Source organism: Scyliorhinus canicula, chromosome 7 (assembly GCF_902713615.1).
Source record: "Scyliorhinus canicula chromosome 7, sScyCan1.1, whole genome shotgun sequence".
Taxonomy (NCBI): Eukaryota; Metazoa; Chordata; class Chondrichthyes; order Carcharhiniformes; family Scyliorhinidae; genus Scyliorhinus; species Scyliorhinus canicula.
Genome location: NC_052152.1, coordinates 45,372,406 through 45,392,501, shown reverse-complemented (window position 1 = coordinate 45,392,501; position 20,096 = coordinate 45,372,406). Strand labels below are relative to the sequence as shown.

General features: G+C 49.7%; 1 protein-coding gene across 1 annotated transcript in view; it reads right to left on the bottom strand.

Annotated features, from left to right (window-relative positions):
* The window catches only part of gpr156 (G protein-coupled receptor 156), a 115,719-nt gene that overhangs the window by 15,135 nt on the left and 80,488 nt on the right, over positions 1-20,096 (bottom strand). The window contains exons 6-8 of the mRNA XM_038801910.1: positions 9,741-9,866; positions 9,250-9,345; positions 6,139-6,375 (exon numbers count right to left, since the gene is read on the bottom strand). Coding sequence (XP_038657838.1) covers positions 6,139-6,375; positions 9,250-9,345; positions 9,741-9,866 — 459 coding nt within the window. The remainder of the gene's footprint in view (positions 1-6,138; positions 6,376-9,249; positions 9,346-9,740; positions 9,867-20,096) is intronic.

Genomic DNA, 20,096 nt, shown 5'->3' with positions numbered 1-20,096 from the left:
TCCTCTGAGACATCCATGACCCAGCACCAGGAAAGCAACATACCAATCTGGTGTCTCATTTGCAGCCACAGAAAGGCTCATCTATTCCCCTTACAATTGAATCCCCTATAACTATTGCATTGCCATACTTTCTACTCCTCCCCGTGCAACAGTGTCAACTGTGATGCAATACATTTAGTTGTTGCTGCTTTTCCCTGAAAGGCCATCCACCCAAGAGTACCCAAAGCGGTATCTGTTTTGCAGGAGAATAACTACAGGAAATTCCTGCACTGCCTGCCTAGTCCTCTTGCTCTGTCTGGTGTTCACCCATTACCTTTCTACCTGAGGTGTGACCACCTGTCTGTTCGTGCTATCCATGGTACTCCCCACCTCGCGGATGCTCCACGGTGTCTGTAGCCACCACTCCAGTTCTGAAATCCAGGCTTCCAGGAGCTGAAGCTGGAGATACTTCGAGCACACATGCAGACTCCAGGCATTAGACATATTCCTTGCTTCCCATTTGGAGCAGAAAGAGCACACTAAGGCTTTAAGCTCTCCTGCTTTTTGGAAGATACTTAAATTCAAATAATATCAATTACTCGAGGACCTTTCTTTCCTGGTCATCGTGTTTCTGCAGAATATAGTGCTTACAAATAATAATAATCTTTTATTGTCACAAGTATGAAGTTACTGTGAAACGCCCCTAGTCGCTACATTCCAGTGCCTGTTCGGGTAAACTGGTATGGGAATTGAACCCACGCTACTGGCCTTGTTCTGCATTACAAACCAGCTGCTAGCCCACTGAGCTGAACCAACTATAAACCTTACAAACGATAAGCGATAAAAGTAGTAAATACTTACCTGACCTTACTCAACCAATTAGCTGCTTCCACTTGCCCCGCGGCACTTTTGAATCCTGATGTCACCTCTGGAGCTCCAAACTCGAAGCTAGCACGCTTCTCTCAGTCTCGCTCTTTCTCGCGTTCTTTTATCCTCCCGGCTTCACGCTCAGTCTCACTCTTTCTCACATTCTTTATCCTCCCAATTCCACTCTCAGTCTTTCTGGTGCTTTTTTATCTTCCTGGCTCCGTTCTCAGTCTCGGTCTTATGCTCTTTTATCCTCCCAGCTCCATTCTTAGTTTCGCCCTTACTCGTGTTCTTTTGTCTCCCTGGCTCCGCTGGTTTTCCTGTGATCAATCTTTGTTACATTGACAGGGAAACTTCAATTTGGAGCAGGAATTTAAGTAATGAAGCCAAATGCAACTTTTAAGTGAGCGTCGGGTGGGGACCAGCCACATTTTCCCACCTGACAAAAATGGCCAAGGGCGTCATCAGATGGGAAATTTAAAAATGCGGCTCTGCACACCTCCTGTTTCTTCCTCCCAGTGCAGTTTGCTCAGCGTCAGGAAATGAAAATTCAGCTCTTCTGTCTCAAAGAACAATTCTCCACACTTGAAAATCAAAGTGTAATTTTATAATTGCCTCTTTCACCCTGCCATAGGGCCACAAATCTTCCAGCTTCTCAAGGGTACCAAAGCAGCGTAAACCTTCGGGGGATGTTCCTTATTTTCGTTACATCCCAGAATACAATATAGTTCACTGGCTTCACATTCAGCTACAACTTCTTTATTAGGTTCATATCCAACATATTGCCTGGATATTATCACATTAGCAAAAATGAATAGAATGTTCAGTTTTTACAAATTTAAAAACGTTCAAAACCACAGTTGACCAATTACATATATAACAGATGAAGGAGATTAATGTTCTTATGATGGTGCGAAAATAATGAATATGGGGCCCTCTGTGTTCTTTCGAAGGGTTGTGTGCACCCAGCCAGTCAGTGATAAGATATATCTGGTGTGTATGCTGGATAGCAGCCATCCTGCCACTACAAGCAGCTGAATGCTAATAATCCTTTGTAAGCAAAGACAGCAAACCTGCCAGGGTACTGAACATCAGTTCTAGACAATAACAACTTTGTAAAAATTAAAATCCTCTTTATGCAGCAAAATTACCCTGCTGGCCTCATGAATGGGCGGCACATACTGTTTTTCAAATGCATGCAATCAAATACCATAGATTGTAGCATATAAGTCGACCATTGAAGCCTACAAAAATCCTTCCAAAATCAGGGGATGACTTGTACATTGAATACTGCCAGTGTTGGTAGGCAATTGACATTTTTAAATATGAAAAACACATCGGTAATTCAAATTATATCAATATGCCATGTTTTACTGAATGTATTAATTCTTCAAGGATACCTTTAACCACAATTAAAACATTCAAAAACCGTCAGATGCCTCGTTTTCAGTATCCGGCACAGTGTTCATTAAATTAATCCTCTTTCTCTCCATCCACTGAAGTGGACAAACCACATTGTTTTAACTGTCTGTTTGTGCATTAGCAGCTCCCACCATTTGATAACATAACCACAAAAAGCATCTAATGGTACAGCATGCATGTTTCCACTCTTTCTCCATCAACCATCCATCTATTCCATTTGGCACAAACATGATCATCGGATGGCTTATGAAATGAAATGACAATGAAAATCGCTTATTGTCACGAGTATCCTTCAATGAAGTTACTGTGAAAAGCCCCTAGTCGCCACATTCCGGCGCCTGTCCGGGGAGGCTGGTACGGGAATCGAACCGTGCTGCTGGCCTGCTTGGTCTGCTTTATAAGCCAGCGATTTAGCCTTGTGAGCTAAACCAGCCCCTTTATTGAGGCATTAAAGGTTTAACTATGGACATATGGAAATACAAATCTCAGGAGCATGCTAATTTTAATAGTCTGAACCCCCCTGCCAAGGATAGGGGGAGGTTATCATGGGCGGCATTCTCCCCTACCCGGCGTGACGGAGGGTCCCGGAGTAGGGGAGTGGCGCCAACCACTCAGGGGTCGCGCCTCCCCAAAGGTGGGGAATTCTCCCCACCTTTGGGGGCCAGCCCCGCGTGGAGCGGTTGCCGCCAGAAGATCGGCGCAAGAAACCGGTGCCCCCGGCAGCGGGGCTGGCCGAAAGGCTTTCGCCAGTCCGCGCATGCGCTGGCAGTGACATCAGCGGCAGCTGGCCGCTGACGTCACTGCCGGCGCATGCGCGATGTGGGGTTCTCTTCCGCTTCCGCCATGGCGAAGGCCGTGGCGACGCGGAAGAAGATAGTGCAGCCAGGGCACTGGCCCGCAGTCTGAGCAGGGGGCCCCGATCGCGGGCCAGGCCACCATGGGGGCACCCCCCGGGGTTCGATTGCCCCCCGCCCCCCCCCCAGGACCCCGGGGGCCTGCTCGCGCCACTGAGCCCGCCGTTCCAGAGATGGTTTAAACCTCGGCGGCGGGAAAGGCCTCCCAGCGGCGGGACTTCGGCCCATCCGGGCCAGAGAATCACCGTAGGGGCCTCTCCGATTGGAGTGGTGAGATTCCTGCCGCTGCCACTTCCCGGGTGGCGGAGAATCTCTGCCACGGCGGGGGCGGGATTTTAGGCACCCCCAGGCGATTCTCCGACCCTGCTGGGTGTCGGAGAATTTCGCCCCTTATCTCTGCTTTTGCAGCTTTTTTCTACTTACAGTAACGCCAGGGTAGGGTCAAGTGAGTACTAGTAATCCACCTCAAGAATGGAACCCACCAGTCTGTGTTACTCCACTCTCTCTGACCTCACCAAATGTGCTTTATAGGAGATAATGGGCGCGACTCTCGGAAAGACGTCATGAACTCAGCCGAGTTTCATGACGGTGTCGGAGGCCGCTCCTTGCCCCCTATTCTCCTCCCCCCGCCCCCGGGGGCTAGGAGCGGCGGTTCGAGAAACTCGGCCGCCGGGCCTTGACGCTTGCGTCAAAGCGGCGCGCTGAGAATGACGCGACGGGGGCGCCTAAGTGACGTCAGCCGCGCATGCACAGGTTGGCTGGCTCCAACCCGCGCATGCACAGTTGCCGTCTTCCCCTCCGCTGTCCCGCAAGACGTGGCAGCTTGATCTTGCGGGGCGGCGGTGGGGAAAGAGTGCGTCTCTTGGAGACGCCGGCCCGACGATTGGTGGGCACCGATCGCGGGCCAGTCCCTTCCCGAGCACGGCCGTGGTGCTCGATCCCCTCTCCGCCCCCCACAGGCCCCAAACTTACCTTTTGCGCTATGTTCACGCTGGCAGCGACCAGTGCCAAATCCGTAAAGTGCTGGGCATGAAATAATAATCGCTGAGTACTCAGCCTCCACCACTTAAGGGAGGAGTCCCCGATCTCTACAAAAAATTCAATCCACCAATATACCAAACATGCAAAAAAAAAAAATCTTTATCACCTGCGTGCAAGAAACACCAAACGTCTATCCCCCCCCCCCCCCCATCTGCCCCAAGAAAGATAGAAAAGCCCCGGCCACCCCCGATGGAGTAAGGGATTTGGGGTTGGAACGATCCGATCTAGGGTCCAAGACACAATTCAGCTCCCCACCCAAAATGAGCTGATGCAAGTCTAAATCGGAGATAGAGGCCAGCAGGGTATTAATAAAATTTGTATCGTTCCAGTTTGGGGTGTAAATATTAATCATGACCACCGGGGTGCCCAACAGGAAGCCACAAACAATAACGCGTGTGCCGTTGGGATTGGCCTCACCATGCCATCACCCTTGAATATGCCTACCCCAGAATATGAAAATCAACTGCTACCAAACCTAAACAAAATGAGGGACGCGTCGCCTTGCCGTACCCGAATCAGGATGTGACAGGGCCGGTAAATCTCACGAGAGGCCTCTAGCGGGATTTACCATCCTCATCACGCCAGGCGAGATCTAACAAAGTCTCACCAAGCCTCACGATCTGGATCACGCCCATTGAGGTTGGAATCTAGATTTGCATATTCAAGTGAGCAGTTACTCTCACTTGAATATGTCTACCCCGGATCTGCCCAGTGCCCGGGACCCAACATCCTCGCTTGGGAGACCCCGAGTGGGCGGTGTTTAGCACTGGTTTCCACAGACGTGGACCAGGTGTACTGGGACTTGGGGGGGTCCCGCAGGCAATCGGGGCCCCTGGTTGGTTGGGCTCTGGGCAGGGTAGTACCCTGGCAGCGCTACCTGGCATCTTGGCAGTGCCACTTGGGTGCCACGCTGGGAATGTCCGGGTGCCCAGGTGGAACTGCCAGGCTGGCAGGGGTACTGCCAGGGTGCCAGGTTGGCACTGCCAAACTGGCATTTTTTGCACGTGTGTGATTGGGCTGGGAGTGGCCTGTGTGGGTGTTGGGGGACGGGCGGGGGGGGCGGGGGGGGGGGGGGGGGGAGCGGCCCTCCCATAGTGTGTTTGGGCTGGGGGAGGGGGTCTTCAGGGGCCTCAGCTATCGGGTCGGATCTCTCACTACACTGCGGAATTCCGACGCGCAGAGCTCCCCAGTGTACAAAACGGGGCTATATGTGGCCTCAGCCTGTGCTCCCGGCTGAGGCCCCTTATACAACCCGAGTCATGTTGTATAGCTATGTGTTACTCGGCAATGCAAGCGCTGGAAAACACATGGCTAAACGCGCTCGCTATGGGACTTTGTTCCCAATTAATTGAATCGCGCCTTTGCCATGAAGTGGTGGGGTTGTAATTACTTTTAGGCCTTCATTGATAAATTGTATGCTTTGAACTTCTGCTCCAAATCAAGCAGTATGTTAAGATTTACACTAGCTTGTTTAGGCTTTAGGAAAGAAGATTTACTTAGTAATGGGGATTATAGCTCAGGGAGGAGGAGAATAATATACTTATTTTGGTATTCAATTGAAAAAACTTGTCTATTAGCTCATGTCAGGCAGCACTGAAATGTCATGGGTTGAAAGACATGGTGAGAACTGAATGTCAATAAGCATCAATATAAATGGAAAACCCATAGCTGTGGATGACATTCTCTACAAGTAGCATGTAGTTGAGGAAAAGAGGAGAAGTCAAGAGAGATTTTGGAATGAACTTTGGCTGGGATAGGAAGAGATATTGTTGAAGATGTTCTGTCTTTATTCCTTGTCGGAGTAGAACCACGCAAATTCAGTTCTGTTACCTGGACAATGGAGGAGAAGCAATGAAGGAGAGTAGCATAGTTAATCATATCAAACTTTATACAGAGGTTACTGAGGTGATAATCCATGATTTCCCGCTCATCTACGAATTAATCAATTACATATTTCTAAATACTTTTCTCTTACCTGTGGGAGGAAGATGAGACAGTTGATAGTTGATGTACATATAAAGATTCCCCCAGAGGTGACACCATAGGAAAGATTGGGCCAGGAACTCAAGAATCTGGTGATGGGAATGATTATTCCTGCAGTGAACATGTTCAGATAAACTCCAACCATGATTGTGACGGTCTGGTTTACAGGGGGAGAGCTGACATTACTGGTTAAACCAGCTAGATATGTGCCGTATAGTAGAAGGCTTCCCTGAGTTTAGGGGAAACAAAATCAAGCTGTCAGTACCAAGTAATTGAACACCTCTGAACTAATCAAAAGAAACCAAAACTTGTTAAAACTAGATTCAAATGCGTGTGAGAATGAAGTTTACACCTGAGTGAGGCAGTTAAGAAGGTAGAAAGATGGTGACTTTCCCATATTGTCAAAAGCAAGCAACAAGGAGAAAGGGTAGCTAAACAACAAAGCAGAGAGACAGAGAAGAGTAGGAGAAATGTTGATCGGAGTACAGGGACGACAGATGCTGGCATGAGAAAAGTTGAAGTGATGCACAAAGTGGCATTAAATGACAGGAGTAAGACAGAACAATCACTTGAAACATACCAACTGGAATGAGAAATTAAATTTTGATTTTGCTCAATACAACATTGTGCATTTATATAGTATCTTTAATGTAAAACAATTTGTCAAGTTGCTTCTGGGTCATAATCAAAGATATTATGCGTGCAGAATCAAAGAAGGAAATATTAAGGAGAACCTTAACGTGGGAGAGGTTGACTGAGTGGCTTGCCAGGAACATCCAGCCCTGAAGGCACAGCCATCAATGGTGAAGATGGGAAAAGACCCACTGACAGCCAGAACTGGGGTAGCTAAGAATTTGGAGGATGAAGTTGTAGGGGGTACAGAGAACTGGAGGGGAGAGGCTATGAAAGGAGTTAATCAAGAGGATGAGAATTGGAGGTGTTAGATTGGGAACTATTGTCAGTCTGGAGGGACCAAAGGCACGGATGAGGGTTTCAACAGTAGATGGGCTCTCTCATTTTTTGTGAGAGAGAATATATGGATCAGAAGTTTTGTTCAGCTTAAATATAATGCCAACATTGCAAACAGACTGTTAAACATGAAACAACAACCAGAGACTGGGTTGGAGGCTGTGTTGATGTATGGAAATTATGATAGTGGCTGAAGATAGCCTTAATCTTCCCAGTGTTGATGTTGAAGAAATTGTGGTTCATCCAAGAGTAGATGTCAACAAACGCACTGTGGAGTAGAACATGCGGCCTGGTCAATAGAATTCAAAGCCATCAATATTGGGGCAAAGGGAGAGTGCAGGTGTCGGGCTAGAGTTGACTACAGCATTAGAAATGGGCGAGTACATGACAGGGTTTAAACAAGTGCATGGGAATTTTAAAATTTGAAGCATTTGGAAGATGAGAGTGCCATCATTGAATCCTTGGGCAACTTGAGGAAATGGAACAGCCACAGGAAGAGAAACCATTGCTATGTTACATTGACCATGATCAGATAGGTAAAAAACAGGCAAGGTTAGTTTCACTGAGCAGAAAAATGGAGGAGAGAAAGATAGTGTGGTTGATCGTGTCAAAGACTTCAGAGAGATTAAGGAGGGAATATGCCCCACAAGTGTCTGTAAATTGTGACTTTGGTTAGGGCTGTTTCAGTGATGGGGCAGGGCCAGAAAATTGATTGGAGAAGTATGAACATGGACTTGTGACAAGCAAAGATGAGCACATACTTTGGAAGCAACATATGCAAAGGATTGTGGAGAGGAAAGGGAATTGGAGATGGGCAAGGAGAGAGATGTCAAGAAAGGGTTGGTGACCATGGTTTTGAAAAAGGGGGATAATAATGAAGGAGTATGACTAATCTACAATGTCAGCTGACATAGGGGCCAAAAAGGGAGGCTGGGTCAGATGTTTAGTAGGATGTGGCCAAGCGGGCAAGATGTTGGCCTCTTGTCCAAGATAAAGGGGACATAAAGGGAAACAGGAGAAAAATGCAGGTTCAGGGCTAGGCAGATGGCAGGTGGTAAAACCTAGCAAGATGTTTGATTTGGTGAACAAGGAGAAAGGGTAGGGACAGAGAAACAGTCGTGACAATTGAATAGATAGTTCCAATCTTAGTGATAAAAGACCACACGCTGCTTCCACCTGTTGGAGGGAAGAATGGTTTAAGAGCACATTTGGTAATGGAGAAAATAAGCTTCAATCTTGAGAATGCTCCTGTTTGGTATAAGAGAGAACATTGACATTAGCCAGTTATATATGGTTATGAGAGAGGCAGTGCAAGGGAATTTTTCCCAGTTGGCAGAAACACCGTTGTGGACTGTTTGATCCATTATTGTACAAATTGCTAATTTGTAAATTTGGGTTTCTTTTTAAAAAAACACAGGAAATGTTTTTTTTAAATAGTGGGATGTGATTTATTTTGTGTAGTCAGGATGGAGGTTCTCAAGGCCCATCAAGGTTGCAAAGAGCAAGTCATGTAAGAGTTACAGAGTCAGAGTAGCAGCAAGTGCTGCCGAATTCAGATTCTACATAGAGTCAAATTGAACAAATCAAAGATTGTAGTAATTCCAAATTAAATGACCATAACAGTTGCCGAGTGTCATCAAAACCTGACTAATTCATTAAAATCCTTCAAAGGAGAGAAACTGCCACCCCAACTGAGTATCTTGCTAGGTAATTTCAGAAAGCTTTGCCTGGAGTCAGTTAAGGATAGCAGATTTCTTTCCCTAAAGGACATTAATGAACCAGATGGTTGTTTACGATAATAGCTTCATAGTCATCATTAGACTTTCACTTCCAGATATTTAATTACAATTAAATTCCACATCCATCATGGTGGGATTCAAGCCCCATCTCCTGACCATTACTCTGGGTCTCCAGGATTACTAGTCCAGCGACATTACCACTACGTCACTGCCTCCCCGTACTAGTTAGCTACAGTCAACTGTCAGTGATGTAGAAAGCCATTTAGCCCAATGCTAAGCAGATGGTCCAATAAATGCAGTCTTGTCAGAGTTATCACGATACCGCCCCAGCCCTCCCCACCAAGACCAAAAAAACCCTAATAAACTGGTAAGAGAGAGGAAAGAAGAAATCTTACCTTTAGGAGTGAAATAAGAATGATCCAGATGTCTGTGTAACGAGAAACACACCACTTCATGATTGTGATAGAGTAGGAAAGATCTTTTCCAACTACCTGAAGAATTAGAAAATATCAAAGTTCCTGAGCAATAGTATAAGAGATTGACGAACAGTAAATAAAAAGTCCTTGTTTACATTAGAAAATGTGTAATTTTCCACAAAAAGGAAAAAAACTGGCATCAAAATTAAAAAGTTTGCTAGGTGGCACGGCGGCAGCAGTGGTTAGCACTGCTGCCTCACAACGCCGAGGACCCAGGCTCGAATCCCGGCCCTAGGTCACTGTCCGTGTGGAGTTTGCACATTCTTCCCGTGTCTGCGTGGGTCTCACCCCCACAACCCAAAGATATGCTGGGTAGGTGAATTGGCCAGGCTAAATTGCCCTGTAATTGGAAAAAAAATTAATTGGGTGCTCTAAATTTATCAAACAAAAAATTTAAAGTTTGTGTTTACCCTCATTCCTGCATTTAAGGATTGCATACACTGAAGCGGATCAGCAATACCCCACGTAACCAGAATCAGAATATCCAAACCAATCACTCCAGCTACCAGCCCCAGTAGCTGAATATCTTTGATAATCTGAAAAGGAGAGCAAATTTGGATCATTGTATCATGGAAACAAATGAATCATCAATTACTTGGCTCAGACATGAAACAGCAACATGAATTTATAATGAGATTTGTTTGTTTAATTCATGAATAGTGTGAACTAAAGGTTTTTTTCAGTGCTTCTCCAACTTAACCAGTTCCACACCAACTAAACTTCAAATAAAATTCAGTGAACTATACTCTTTCATTGCTACAGAAAAAAAGAACTCTGCCAATATTGAAACAATTGCGTTTGCAATTAGCAAATTTAAAGCCTTTTGTCCGTAAAGCTCCTGTAAATCTTCATTCTTTTGCTTTTCTGAAATTGTGTTTGAGAGCTACAGGCAAACAATGACAATTGAATCAAAGTTGCAGTATTGCTAAGTTCTGGAAATAACACTGTTCGGACAGTGATTTTTTACCAGTTTTACAGCGCCATCACTGGAGTCCCAATGGTAGTGCAGCTGCTGGAAAACATATTTTGAAAAGCAATTCCTGTTATAAAATAGACATTGGACGGAATTCTCCGCTGCGTGACATCGGAAACGTGAACAGTGATCAGCTGGAGATTCGGGCATCCAGACAAAATCGAGGTTCGCGGCCAGCGCCGGTTCGGGCACCACACTCTGGGCTCTCGCTGATGATGGTAACGAGATTTGAGCTCCGTGCAGACGGCGAAATGCAAAACCAGCATTGCATGCATTTAAATGTGATTAGTGGGTTGGACACAGTATGCTCCGCCGTTCCACGATGCTCCACTCCTCTCAGGTGGAAGTCTCATGGACGTGAATGATTACAAGTATTTACAAACGTGGGATGGGCACCATGGTTGCGGAGGTGGAGCGGGAGGCTAAGAAAACAATGAAAATACTTTGAGACTGTCGGGCTTGCTGGGAATCGTTGCCTGGGCTGAGGGCAGTAGTGGGTAGTGACTTGGTGCCAAGTTCGTGGATCTAGGGTGCCCCCCCTCAGGATCGGGGTGGCCTAGCTCTGACCGCCATTACTGCAGTCTGTCTTTTAAATTCACCCTTTTTCTGCTACTTACAGGCTCCTGACTACTCACACTGCTGAGTGCTGCCTGTGTCCTTTAAATGCTCAGAAGGCCTCTGGTCATCTGGGAACCCACCCAGGCCAACCCTCTGGATGCTCTCATGCCCCAGTTGTATCATCAAGGGCCAAGCTCAGTCAGCGGCCCACCAGTTGTTGGCACTCCTCAGAAGAGGATCAGCAGAGCTCACCCCAACCAGAGGACAGCTGCACTGTGGCCTTTGGACACCTCCCTGGTTCTCACTCCCCCTGAGGGCAGAGCACTCACCGGTGAACCCCACTCCTCCGGATCACCAACTGTCTCCTCCTGGTGAGACTGCCTCTGCCACCACCTCCCAGGCAATATTTGGAGGGCACGCTTGAGTCTACGGCTCATGCTGGGGAAGAGTGTGTGTCCCTCCACTCCTCACTGGCATGGAGCTGTGGGTCCAACTCAGACTGCCGACCTCGGGGTGGGGGGGCACGTTTTATCTGAGCCATCTTGCTGGCTGCAGTGGGTATGTAGCAAATGGAGCGCTTAGACACAGCTCCAGCTGCCAGGCTCTTTGGCACTAACTCCGATCCCTGCGGTTAGAACGTGTGCTGGAATGGAAATTGATCGGAATTTGCACCCGCAGAGTGCTGCTTATTAGCATGTCCTGAATTACTCCACAAATAGTGCCCTTGATAGGAAGGTGAACCACACACCATTCAGTTCCGTAGTCAACATTTAGTCTCCCAAATGGAGAATTTCACCCACTTTAATAACTCCAATATGATTTTAATTACAAATGATAACATCATTTTTCAAGAGCACTGGGGTGATACTGAACACATTTCAGTTCTATATTATAGAAATCCCAGTGCACCCATACAAAGCTGGAATCATTAAGTAACAGACACTTATGGAAATACAAATCTTACAGTTTATCTGAAAAAAGCATTTAGTCATAGTAGTCTTCTTGTGGTAAACATTTGTGGCTCAGTGTAGAAGCTAAAAGAATAATATTTCAGTGGACAGTGCTGATGTTTTTGATTATTGGACATGTGCATAATTAAATCACCAACCTTAGACTGAATCTGATATCCAGTATTTATTCCATCTAGTACACATTCACAAATTTCAGAGAAAATGTATGATGTACCATCAATTGTACGTGAGGCGAGTGATTTACCAAAGTCCGGCTTTAATAGACTAGAACACAGCTCTGCGATCGTCTACAATGGAAAGGACGATCGTCAGGCGTCTGACCATTTATACCTCGTTAATAGAGGCGTGGTTAACTCAGCCTCTCGGTCGAGAGGCACATGACCGACCAGGGCCAATGGTAAGCCGACGTTCTGGCCCAATGGCAGACAGGTATGCAGATCATATCACCACATTCACCCCTTGCGGAGAAGGAAGGCGGGGGGGGGTGTGAACGAGACCCAGGGTGGGGGGGGGGGATGTTGCGTGTTTTACTGGAGTGTTACGCGTTTTATTGGAGTGTATTAACACGCCTCCGTTTAAAGGCCGTGTGCTTAACACTACTACGGCTCTGTGTATGTAATTCTGCTTAGGAGTCGCCAGGTGCCGTATTTAGACACCTCACAAGTATATCAAGGTCAGGTTCAAAGTAATAAATCTGTACACCGATTAGTAAGTTCAAACGATTGATATTTATTATAACAAATATAATAAATACACATGCATACGCTAAAGAGACTAAGTTACTTCTAAACTAAACAACTAAAATACTTATCTAGACAGGAACAGGCAAGGTCAGGGAACGAGGCCTTCGTCCCGTTCTTGGTCTGCAACTCTCAGAGTCTTAAAAGTCGTCAGGGTCTAGCAAAGTCTGGATCACGTAGCGATCGTTGTGGTGACAGTTACAGTTCGATGGCTGGTGCTCAACGGCTGGTGATGGAACTGGAGTCAGGATGCGATGTATCAGCAAAGCGGAGCCGGAGCAACAAAACAGACCGAACCATGTGCGGGGTCTACTTTTATAGGTCCCCCAAAGTCCGTGCCTCTTTGGGGCGGTTCTCTACCTGCCATGTATCGATTGGGCCTCTTCTCAATCGATATTTTCCAAACCCCCCAATCTGAGGGTCGCTTCTCGATGGGTGGGGCGGTCTCTATGGTTCTTTGTGTTGGATACTATGGTGCCGTTTTGTCTGGGCGTCTACTCTAAAGTATCCATTCATACCTAAATGTTTCTATTGTGTGGGGCCTGGATCTGGATCACCTCATTACTATGTAGATCGTTGTTGCTATTTACACCTTTAGCTGAGATTCTGCACCTGGCCACAAACTGGTTTCTGTACGTGCAGAATGCTAATTAGCCTTCTGCAAACTGCTTGTCCTTGCTAAGACTGTTTTCTCCCTGCAGCCTTAGCAGTTCTCCATTTTGTAGCCCAGTGTCCATCTTAGGTGGCTACAGGGAGAACTGGTGATATGAGTAGCCGTCGGGAGAATACATTTTCTCTCCTTACCCTTATCGAATTTGGGGGCTTCACACTGGCCCAGACATAACGATATTTACAAAAAAAGGTCCATGGGGCTGTAGAACTCTAGAAGGATTCGATCAGTCTTTTGGTGGTCCTTGACGTCCTGGCAGAGCGCCGCAGTGGAGGAGTTGTCGTCGGATCGGCTGATGGTCCTGCTGATGTCCTGGAGTCCTGGAGCGATGGACTTCGAGTAGTCTCCGTCACCTGAGCTGGCCGCGGAGACGCCATGGATGAGGGATGGGGAAGCTGAGTGGGGTGCTGGGGTGAAAAAGTGGAGGGGGGGGGGGTCTGTGGTGGGGGGGGGGGGGGGGGGGGCTCACGCCGGCGGGTGCCAGGTCCCGGAGGCAGACCGTGTCCTGCCGACCGTCGGGGTACTCCACATACGCGTACTGCGGGTTAGCGTGGAGTAACTGGACATGCTCCACCAACGGGTCGGACTTGTGCACCCGCACATGCTTCCGGAGCAAGATGGGTCCGGGGGGTGACCAGCCACGTCGGGAGAGGGGATCCGGAGGATGACGTCCTGGGGAAAACGAGAAGACGTTCATGAGGTGTCTGATTAGTTGCGGTACAGAGGAGTGAGCGGATAGAGTGTAGGGCATCGGGGATCACCTCTTGCCATCGGGAAATAGGGAGATTTCTGGACCAGAGGCCCAGTAGTATGGTCTTCCAGATGGTACCATTCTCCCGCTCAACCTGGTCCGTTACCCCGAGGGTTATAGCTGGTCGTCCTGCTAGAGGCGATGCCCCTGTCGAGCAGGAATTGACGCAGCTCGTCGCTCATAAATGAGGACCCCCGATCGCTGTGTATGTACGCGGGGTAGCCGAACAGTGAGAAGATGGAAAGTAGGGCCTTAATAACGGTCGATGTGGTCATGTCGGGACAGGGAATGGCGAAGGGGAAGCGGGAGTATTCATCGATAACCGCCAGGAAGTAAATGTTGCGGTTGTTAGAGGGAAGGGGCCCCTTGAAGTCAATGCTAAGACGTTCGAAGGGGCGGGATGCTTTGATCAGGTGTGCGCGCTCGGGCGGTAGAAGTGCGGTTTGCACTCGGCGCAGATGTGGCAGTCACGGGTTACTGACCTGACTTCCTCGATGGAGTAGGGCAGGTTGCGGGCCTTAATGAAATGGTGTAGGCGGGTCACCCCTGGATGGCTGAGGTCTGCGTGGAGGGACCGGAGGCGGTCTGTCTGCGCGCTGGCGCAGGTACCGCGGGACAGGGCATCAGGAGGCTCATTGAGCTTCCCAGGACGATACAAGATATCATAGTTGTACGTGGACAACTCGATCCGCCACCGTAAAATCTTGTCATTTTTGATCTTGCCCTTTTGTGCATTATCAAACATGAAGGCTACTGACCGTTGGTCTGTGAGGAGGGTAAACCTCCTGCCGGCCAAATAGTGCGTCCAATGTCACACGGCTTCGACTATGGCCTGGGCTTCCTTTTCCACAGAGGGGTGGCGGAGTTCGGAAGCCTGGAGAGTTCTGGAGAAGAAGGCCACAGGTCTGCCTGCTTGGTTCAGGGTAGCCGCCAGAGCTACTTCTGATGCGTCGCTCTCGACCTGGAAGGGGAGGGCCTCGTCGATGGCGCGCATCGTGGCCTTTGCGATGTTCGCTTTGATGCGGCTAAAGGCCTGGCGGGCCTCCGTCGATGGCGGGAAGGTCGTGGTTTGCATGAGGGGACGGGCCCTGTCAGCGTAATTGGGAACCCATTGGGCGTAGTATGCGAAGAACCCCAGGCAGCGTTTGAGGGATTTGGGGGTATTGGGGAGAGGGAGTTCCATCAGGGGGCGCATTCGTTCGGGGTCGGGGCCTATCACTCCGTTACGTACTACGTAGCCGAGGATGGCTAGGCGGTCGGTGCTAAACACGCATTTATCCTTACTGTACGTGAGGTTAAGGAGTTTTGCGGTTTGGAGGAATTTCTGGAGGTTGGCGTCATGGTCCTGCTGGTCGTGGCCGCAGATGGTGACATTATCAAGATACGGGAAGGTAGCCCGTAATCCGTACTTGTCGACCATTCGGTCCATCTCCCGTTGGAAGACCGAGACCCCATTTGTGACACCAAACAGAACCCTAAGGAAGTGGTAGAGGCGCCCATCAGCCTCGAACGCGGTGTACAGGCGGTCACTCGCGCGGATGGGGAGCTGGTGGTAAGCGGACTTAAGGTCCACAGTGGAGAAGACCTTGTATGTCGCGATCTCGTTTACCATGGTGGAAATACGGGGGAGAGGATACATGTCCAGTTGCGTAAACCGGTTGATGGTTTGGCTGTAATCGATGACCATCCGGTTCTTCTCCCCAGTCCGGACCACCAGCACTTGGGCTCGCCAGGAACTGTTGCTGGTCTCGATGACCCCTTCTGTCAGCAACTTCTGGACCTCGGACCTGATGAAGGACCAGTCCTGAGCGCTGTACCGTCTGCTCCGTGTCGCGACGGGTTTGCAATCGGGGGTGAGATTAGCAAACAGGGAGGGGGGGTCCACTTTGAGGGACGCGAGGCTGGAGACAGTGAGGGGGGGTATAGGGCCGCCGAATTGGAAGGTCAAGCTCTGCAGGTTGCACTGGAAGTCCAGTCCTAGGAGTGCCGATGCGCAAAGGTCAGGGAGAACAAGGAATTTATAATTTTTAAAAACCTTCCCTTGGACCGTGAGGTCCGCGATGCAGCACCCGGTGATGTGGACGGAGTGCGAACCTGAGGCTAAACCGATTTTGCGTGTTACGGGATGGACAGGGAGCGCGCAGCGTCTTACCGTGTCAGGGTGAACAAAGCTTTCCGTGCTCCCGGAGTCCAGCAGGCAGTCCGTCTCGTGGCCGTTGAGGTGGATCAGCATTGTCGTTTTGGCGAGCGTGCGTGGACGTGACTGGTCGAGTTGAACGGCCGCGAGCCGTGGAGAAAATCCGTCGTCGCCGTCCGAGTCGATGCTGGAGGGACCTTGCGTGGCAGTCCCGGAAGTCGGTGGCCAGGATCCATATGTGAAGTCTGCGCCCCACGATGGCGGCGCCAGGACCCGCACGTGGGGTCGGTGCCCCAAGATGGCGGCGCCCAGGACCCGCACGTGGGGTCTGCGCCCCAAGATGGCGGCGCCCAGGACCCGCACGTGGGGTCGGCGCCCCAAGGTGGCGGCGCCCAGGAAGCCCTCGTGGCCGCTGGGGGCGGAGCTAGCGTTGCCGGCGAGCCGGGTGGAGCAGCTGCGGGAGGAGGTGAGGTGCGCAGGTCGGGCGCCGGGGCCCGGGGGCGGGGGGGGAGAGGTACGCGCGGCGGGCAGGCAGGGACCGGGAGGGCCCAGAGAGGCGAGCCGGTCGGGCGCCGGGGCCCGGGGTGAGAAACAAGCGGGGCAGGCCGGCCGAGACCTGGAGGGGCCGGGGAGGTGCGCTTGTCGGCCGGCGGGGCGCGAGTCGGGAGCGGCTGGGGCGGCCCTGGGGGAGAGAGAGAGGCACACAGGCCATTCGCAGAGGCCTGGGGGCGGGGGGGTGGGGGGGAGAGTGCTGTGCAGCTTCCAGAAGCGCCGCAGCCAGCGTTTTGGCCTGGCAGACCGTGGAGTAGAACATAGAACATAGAACATAGAACGATTCAGCGCAGTAAAGGCCCTTCGGCCCTCAATGTTGCACCGACATGGAAAAAAACTAAAGGCCATCTAACCTACACTATGCCCTTATCATCCATATGCTTATCCAATAAATTTTTAAATGCCCTCAATGTTGGCGAGTTTACTACTGTTGCAGGTAGGGCATTCCACGGCCTCACCACTCTTTGCGTAAAAAACCCACCTCTGACCTCTGTCCTATATCTATTACCCCTCAATTTAAGGCTATGTCCCCTCGTGCTAGCCACCTCCATCCGCGGGAGAAGGCTCTCGCTGTCCACCCTATCTAACCCTCTGATCATTTTGTATGCCTCTATTAAGTCACCTCTTAACCTTCTTCTCTCTAACGAAAACAACCTCAAGTCCATCAGCCTTTCCTCATAAGATTTTCCCTCCATACCAGGCAACATCCTGGTAAATCTCCTCTGCACCCGTTCCAAGGCTTCCACGTCCTTCCTATAATGAGGCGACCAGAACTGTACGCAATACTCCAAATGCGGCCGTACTAGTAGTGGCCCTTCTTCCCGCAGCTCTTACAGAGGGCGGAGCGGGCTGGGCAGTGCGAGCGAGTGTGTTTTGCGTACCCGCCAAAGTAGCAGCGGGGCCCCGCGGATTTCTCGGGGCGTCCCACGGCATAAGCCTGAGGGAGGTCGGGAGCGGCGGGTGGGAAGCGTGCCAGGAGGCCTGGCCAGGGTCATAGGTGCGAGCGCTTTGATCTGCGACCTCCAGAGAGGAGGAGAGAGTCAGCGTCTCAGTTAAACTGAGTTCGTCTCTTTCCAGCATCCGTTGGAGGATCACGGGAGACAGCATCCCAGCCACGTAAGCGTCTCTGATCAGTAGCTCCATGTGCTCTGTAGCCGAGACCACTAAACAGGAGCAACTTCTCCCCAGGGCATAGAGGGCCCGGGCGTATTGGCTTAGAGACTCACCGGGGACCTGCTTTCTGGTGGCCAGCAGATGTCAAGCGAATACTCTGTTGACCGGTTTGATGAATTGTCCTTTTAGCTTTTGTATAGCGTCATCATAATCCGTTTCCTCTTTGATTATTGCGTAGGCGTCGATACCCACGCTGGAGTGGAGGACGTGCGGCTTCTGTGCCCCGGTGGGGGGGGTGGTTGTAGATGCTAGGAACCCTTCGAGGCAAGTCAGCCAGAGTTGGAAAAGTTCTGCAGAGTTCGGAGTTTGCGGGCTGATGCGGAGGCATTCGGGCTTGATGCGGAACTCCATCTTCAAAGGCGTAGTCTATTAAATTGATGTACCATCAATTGTACGCGAGGCGAGTGATTTACCAAAGTCCGGCTTTATTAGACTAGAACACAGCTCTGCGATCGTCTACAATGGAAAGGACGATCGTCAGGCGTCTGACCATCATACCTCGTTAATAGAGGCGTGGTTAACTCAGCCTCTCGGCCAATCGGTCGAGAGGCACATGACCGACCAGGGCCAATGGTAAGCCGACGTTCTGGCCCAATGGCAGACAGGTATGCAGATCATATCACCACAATGTATTAATGTACAAGTACCAGCAGTACCTGTTACTCTACTTGGCAACACTGTAATTGGCTTTCCAGTGCTCAAGGTAACACTTTGTGACACATAGTGGTTGGAGAAAAGATGTAGTGGCATTGGAGGCAGTTCAGAGGAGGTTCACTAGGTTGATTCCAGAGGTGAGGGGCGGGATTCTCCGAGCCTTTGCCGGGTTGGAGAATCGGCGGGAGCATGGGAAGTTCCTGCCATGCCGCTCTGATGCCGGGCCGTTGATTCTCTGGCGACTGGAAAATCGCCGCCAATCGTGCCTGCGCAGTCACCACGGCGCCGGTCAGGAGCTGCTGAAATAGGCCCCCGCGCGATTCTCCGCGGGCGACGGGCGGAACTCACGCCGCGTTCCGCTGAGTCCCACCGGCGTGGTTCTAACCTGGTACCACCCGTCGGGAACACGAACCCAACCCGCAGCCGCTGTGGACGTCCTGGTGGGGGGGGGGAGGCTCCACGGGGTCCAGGCCCGCGATCGGGGGCATCTGATCGGTGGGCGGCCGCGATCTGGAGGGGGCCTATCTCCTTCTGCGCAGCCCGCTGTAAAGTCCCCAACATGTTGCTCCGCGACGGCGCGGAGACGGCAATCACTTGCATGCACTGGTGTGGAGATGGCCGTCGCGCGCATGCGCTGACCGTGCAGGGCCGCCTTTTGGTGCCGGAGCATCGCGCAGCTCTCCAGCGCCGTGCTAGCCCTCTGAATAGCGATGAATTGCTGGGCCAGGAGACCCATTAATGCCGGCGTACACCACTCCGGTGTTTACACCGGCGTCAACACTTGGCTGGGATTTCGGAGAATCCCGGCTTAGGGGTTTGTTGCATGAAGAGAGATGGAACAGTTTAGGCCTATACTCTCTAGAGTTTAGAAGAATGAGAGGTGATAGACTATTGATTTATTTAGTGCCTTTAAGGGTTGGTTGAGTGCATAACCAGAGAACAAAATTATTCAAAACACCCTGACCGCAAAAGGATAGTCACTGTTTAAGATAATGAATAAACTATTGTATATTAGTGTGTCTGCAGAAATTCAGACATTGTTTCATAAAATGTTTCATGTAATGAATTGACCATTGTATTCCAGCGCATTTAGTAATAAGAAGGTATCAAATAATTAACTACAGCAAGGTTAATGGCTAGCCGTGACGTGAGAATCTTACTCTCGTAAGGTGGAGCACATTTGTAAATCTTAAGTAATGACCAGTGTTTGATTAATAAATCATCCTCTATATCACAAACAGTTATTTGAACAAATCAGTAGGTCTCAGCTGAGAATTGGAAACCAATGAGAGTGAATGACGAATTAGGCCATTAACAAGAATATCTTTACAAGTAAGACCTTGTGGTTAAGGGGTTGTTCCGAATTTGTGCTTTCATGAATTTTTGAACCATCTATCAATTTACTCTGTTGTAAAGTAATTTATTTCTACTTTTCTTCTGCTTTACGTTTAACGCTTTCGCTAAGTTCTGACCAGTTTGTGTATTATTTTGATCTACGTTTTTGCTTCAGTTCTTATGCAAGTGTATTAAAGTGAATAATTAGAAATAATAGTTGTATTTTGAACAGCTCCAATTAACCGGACTATT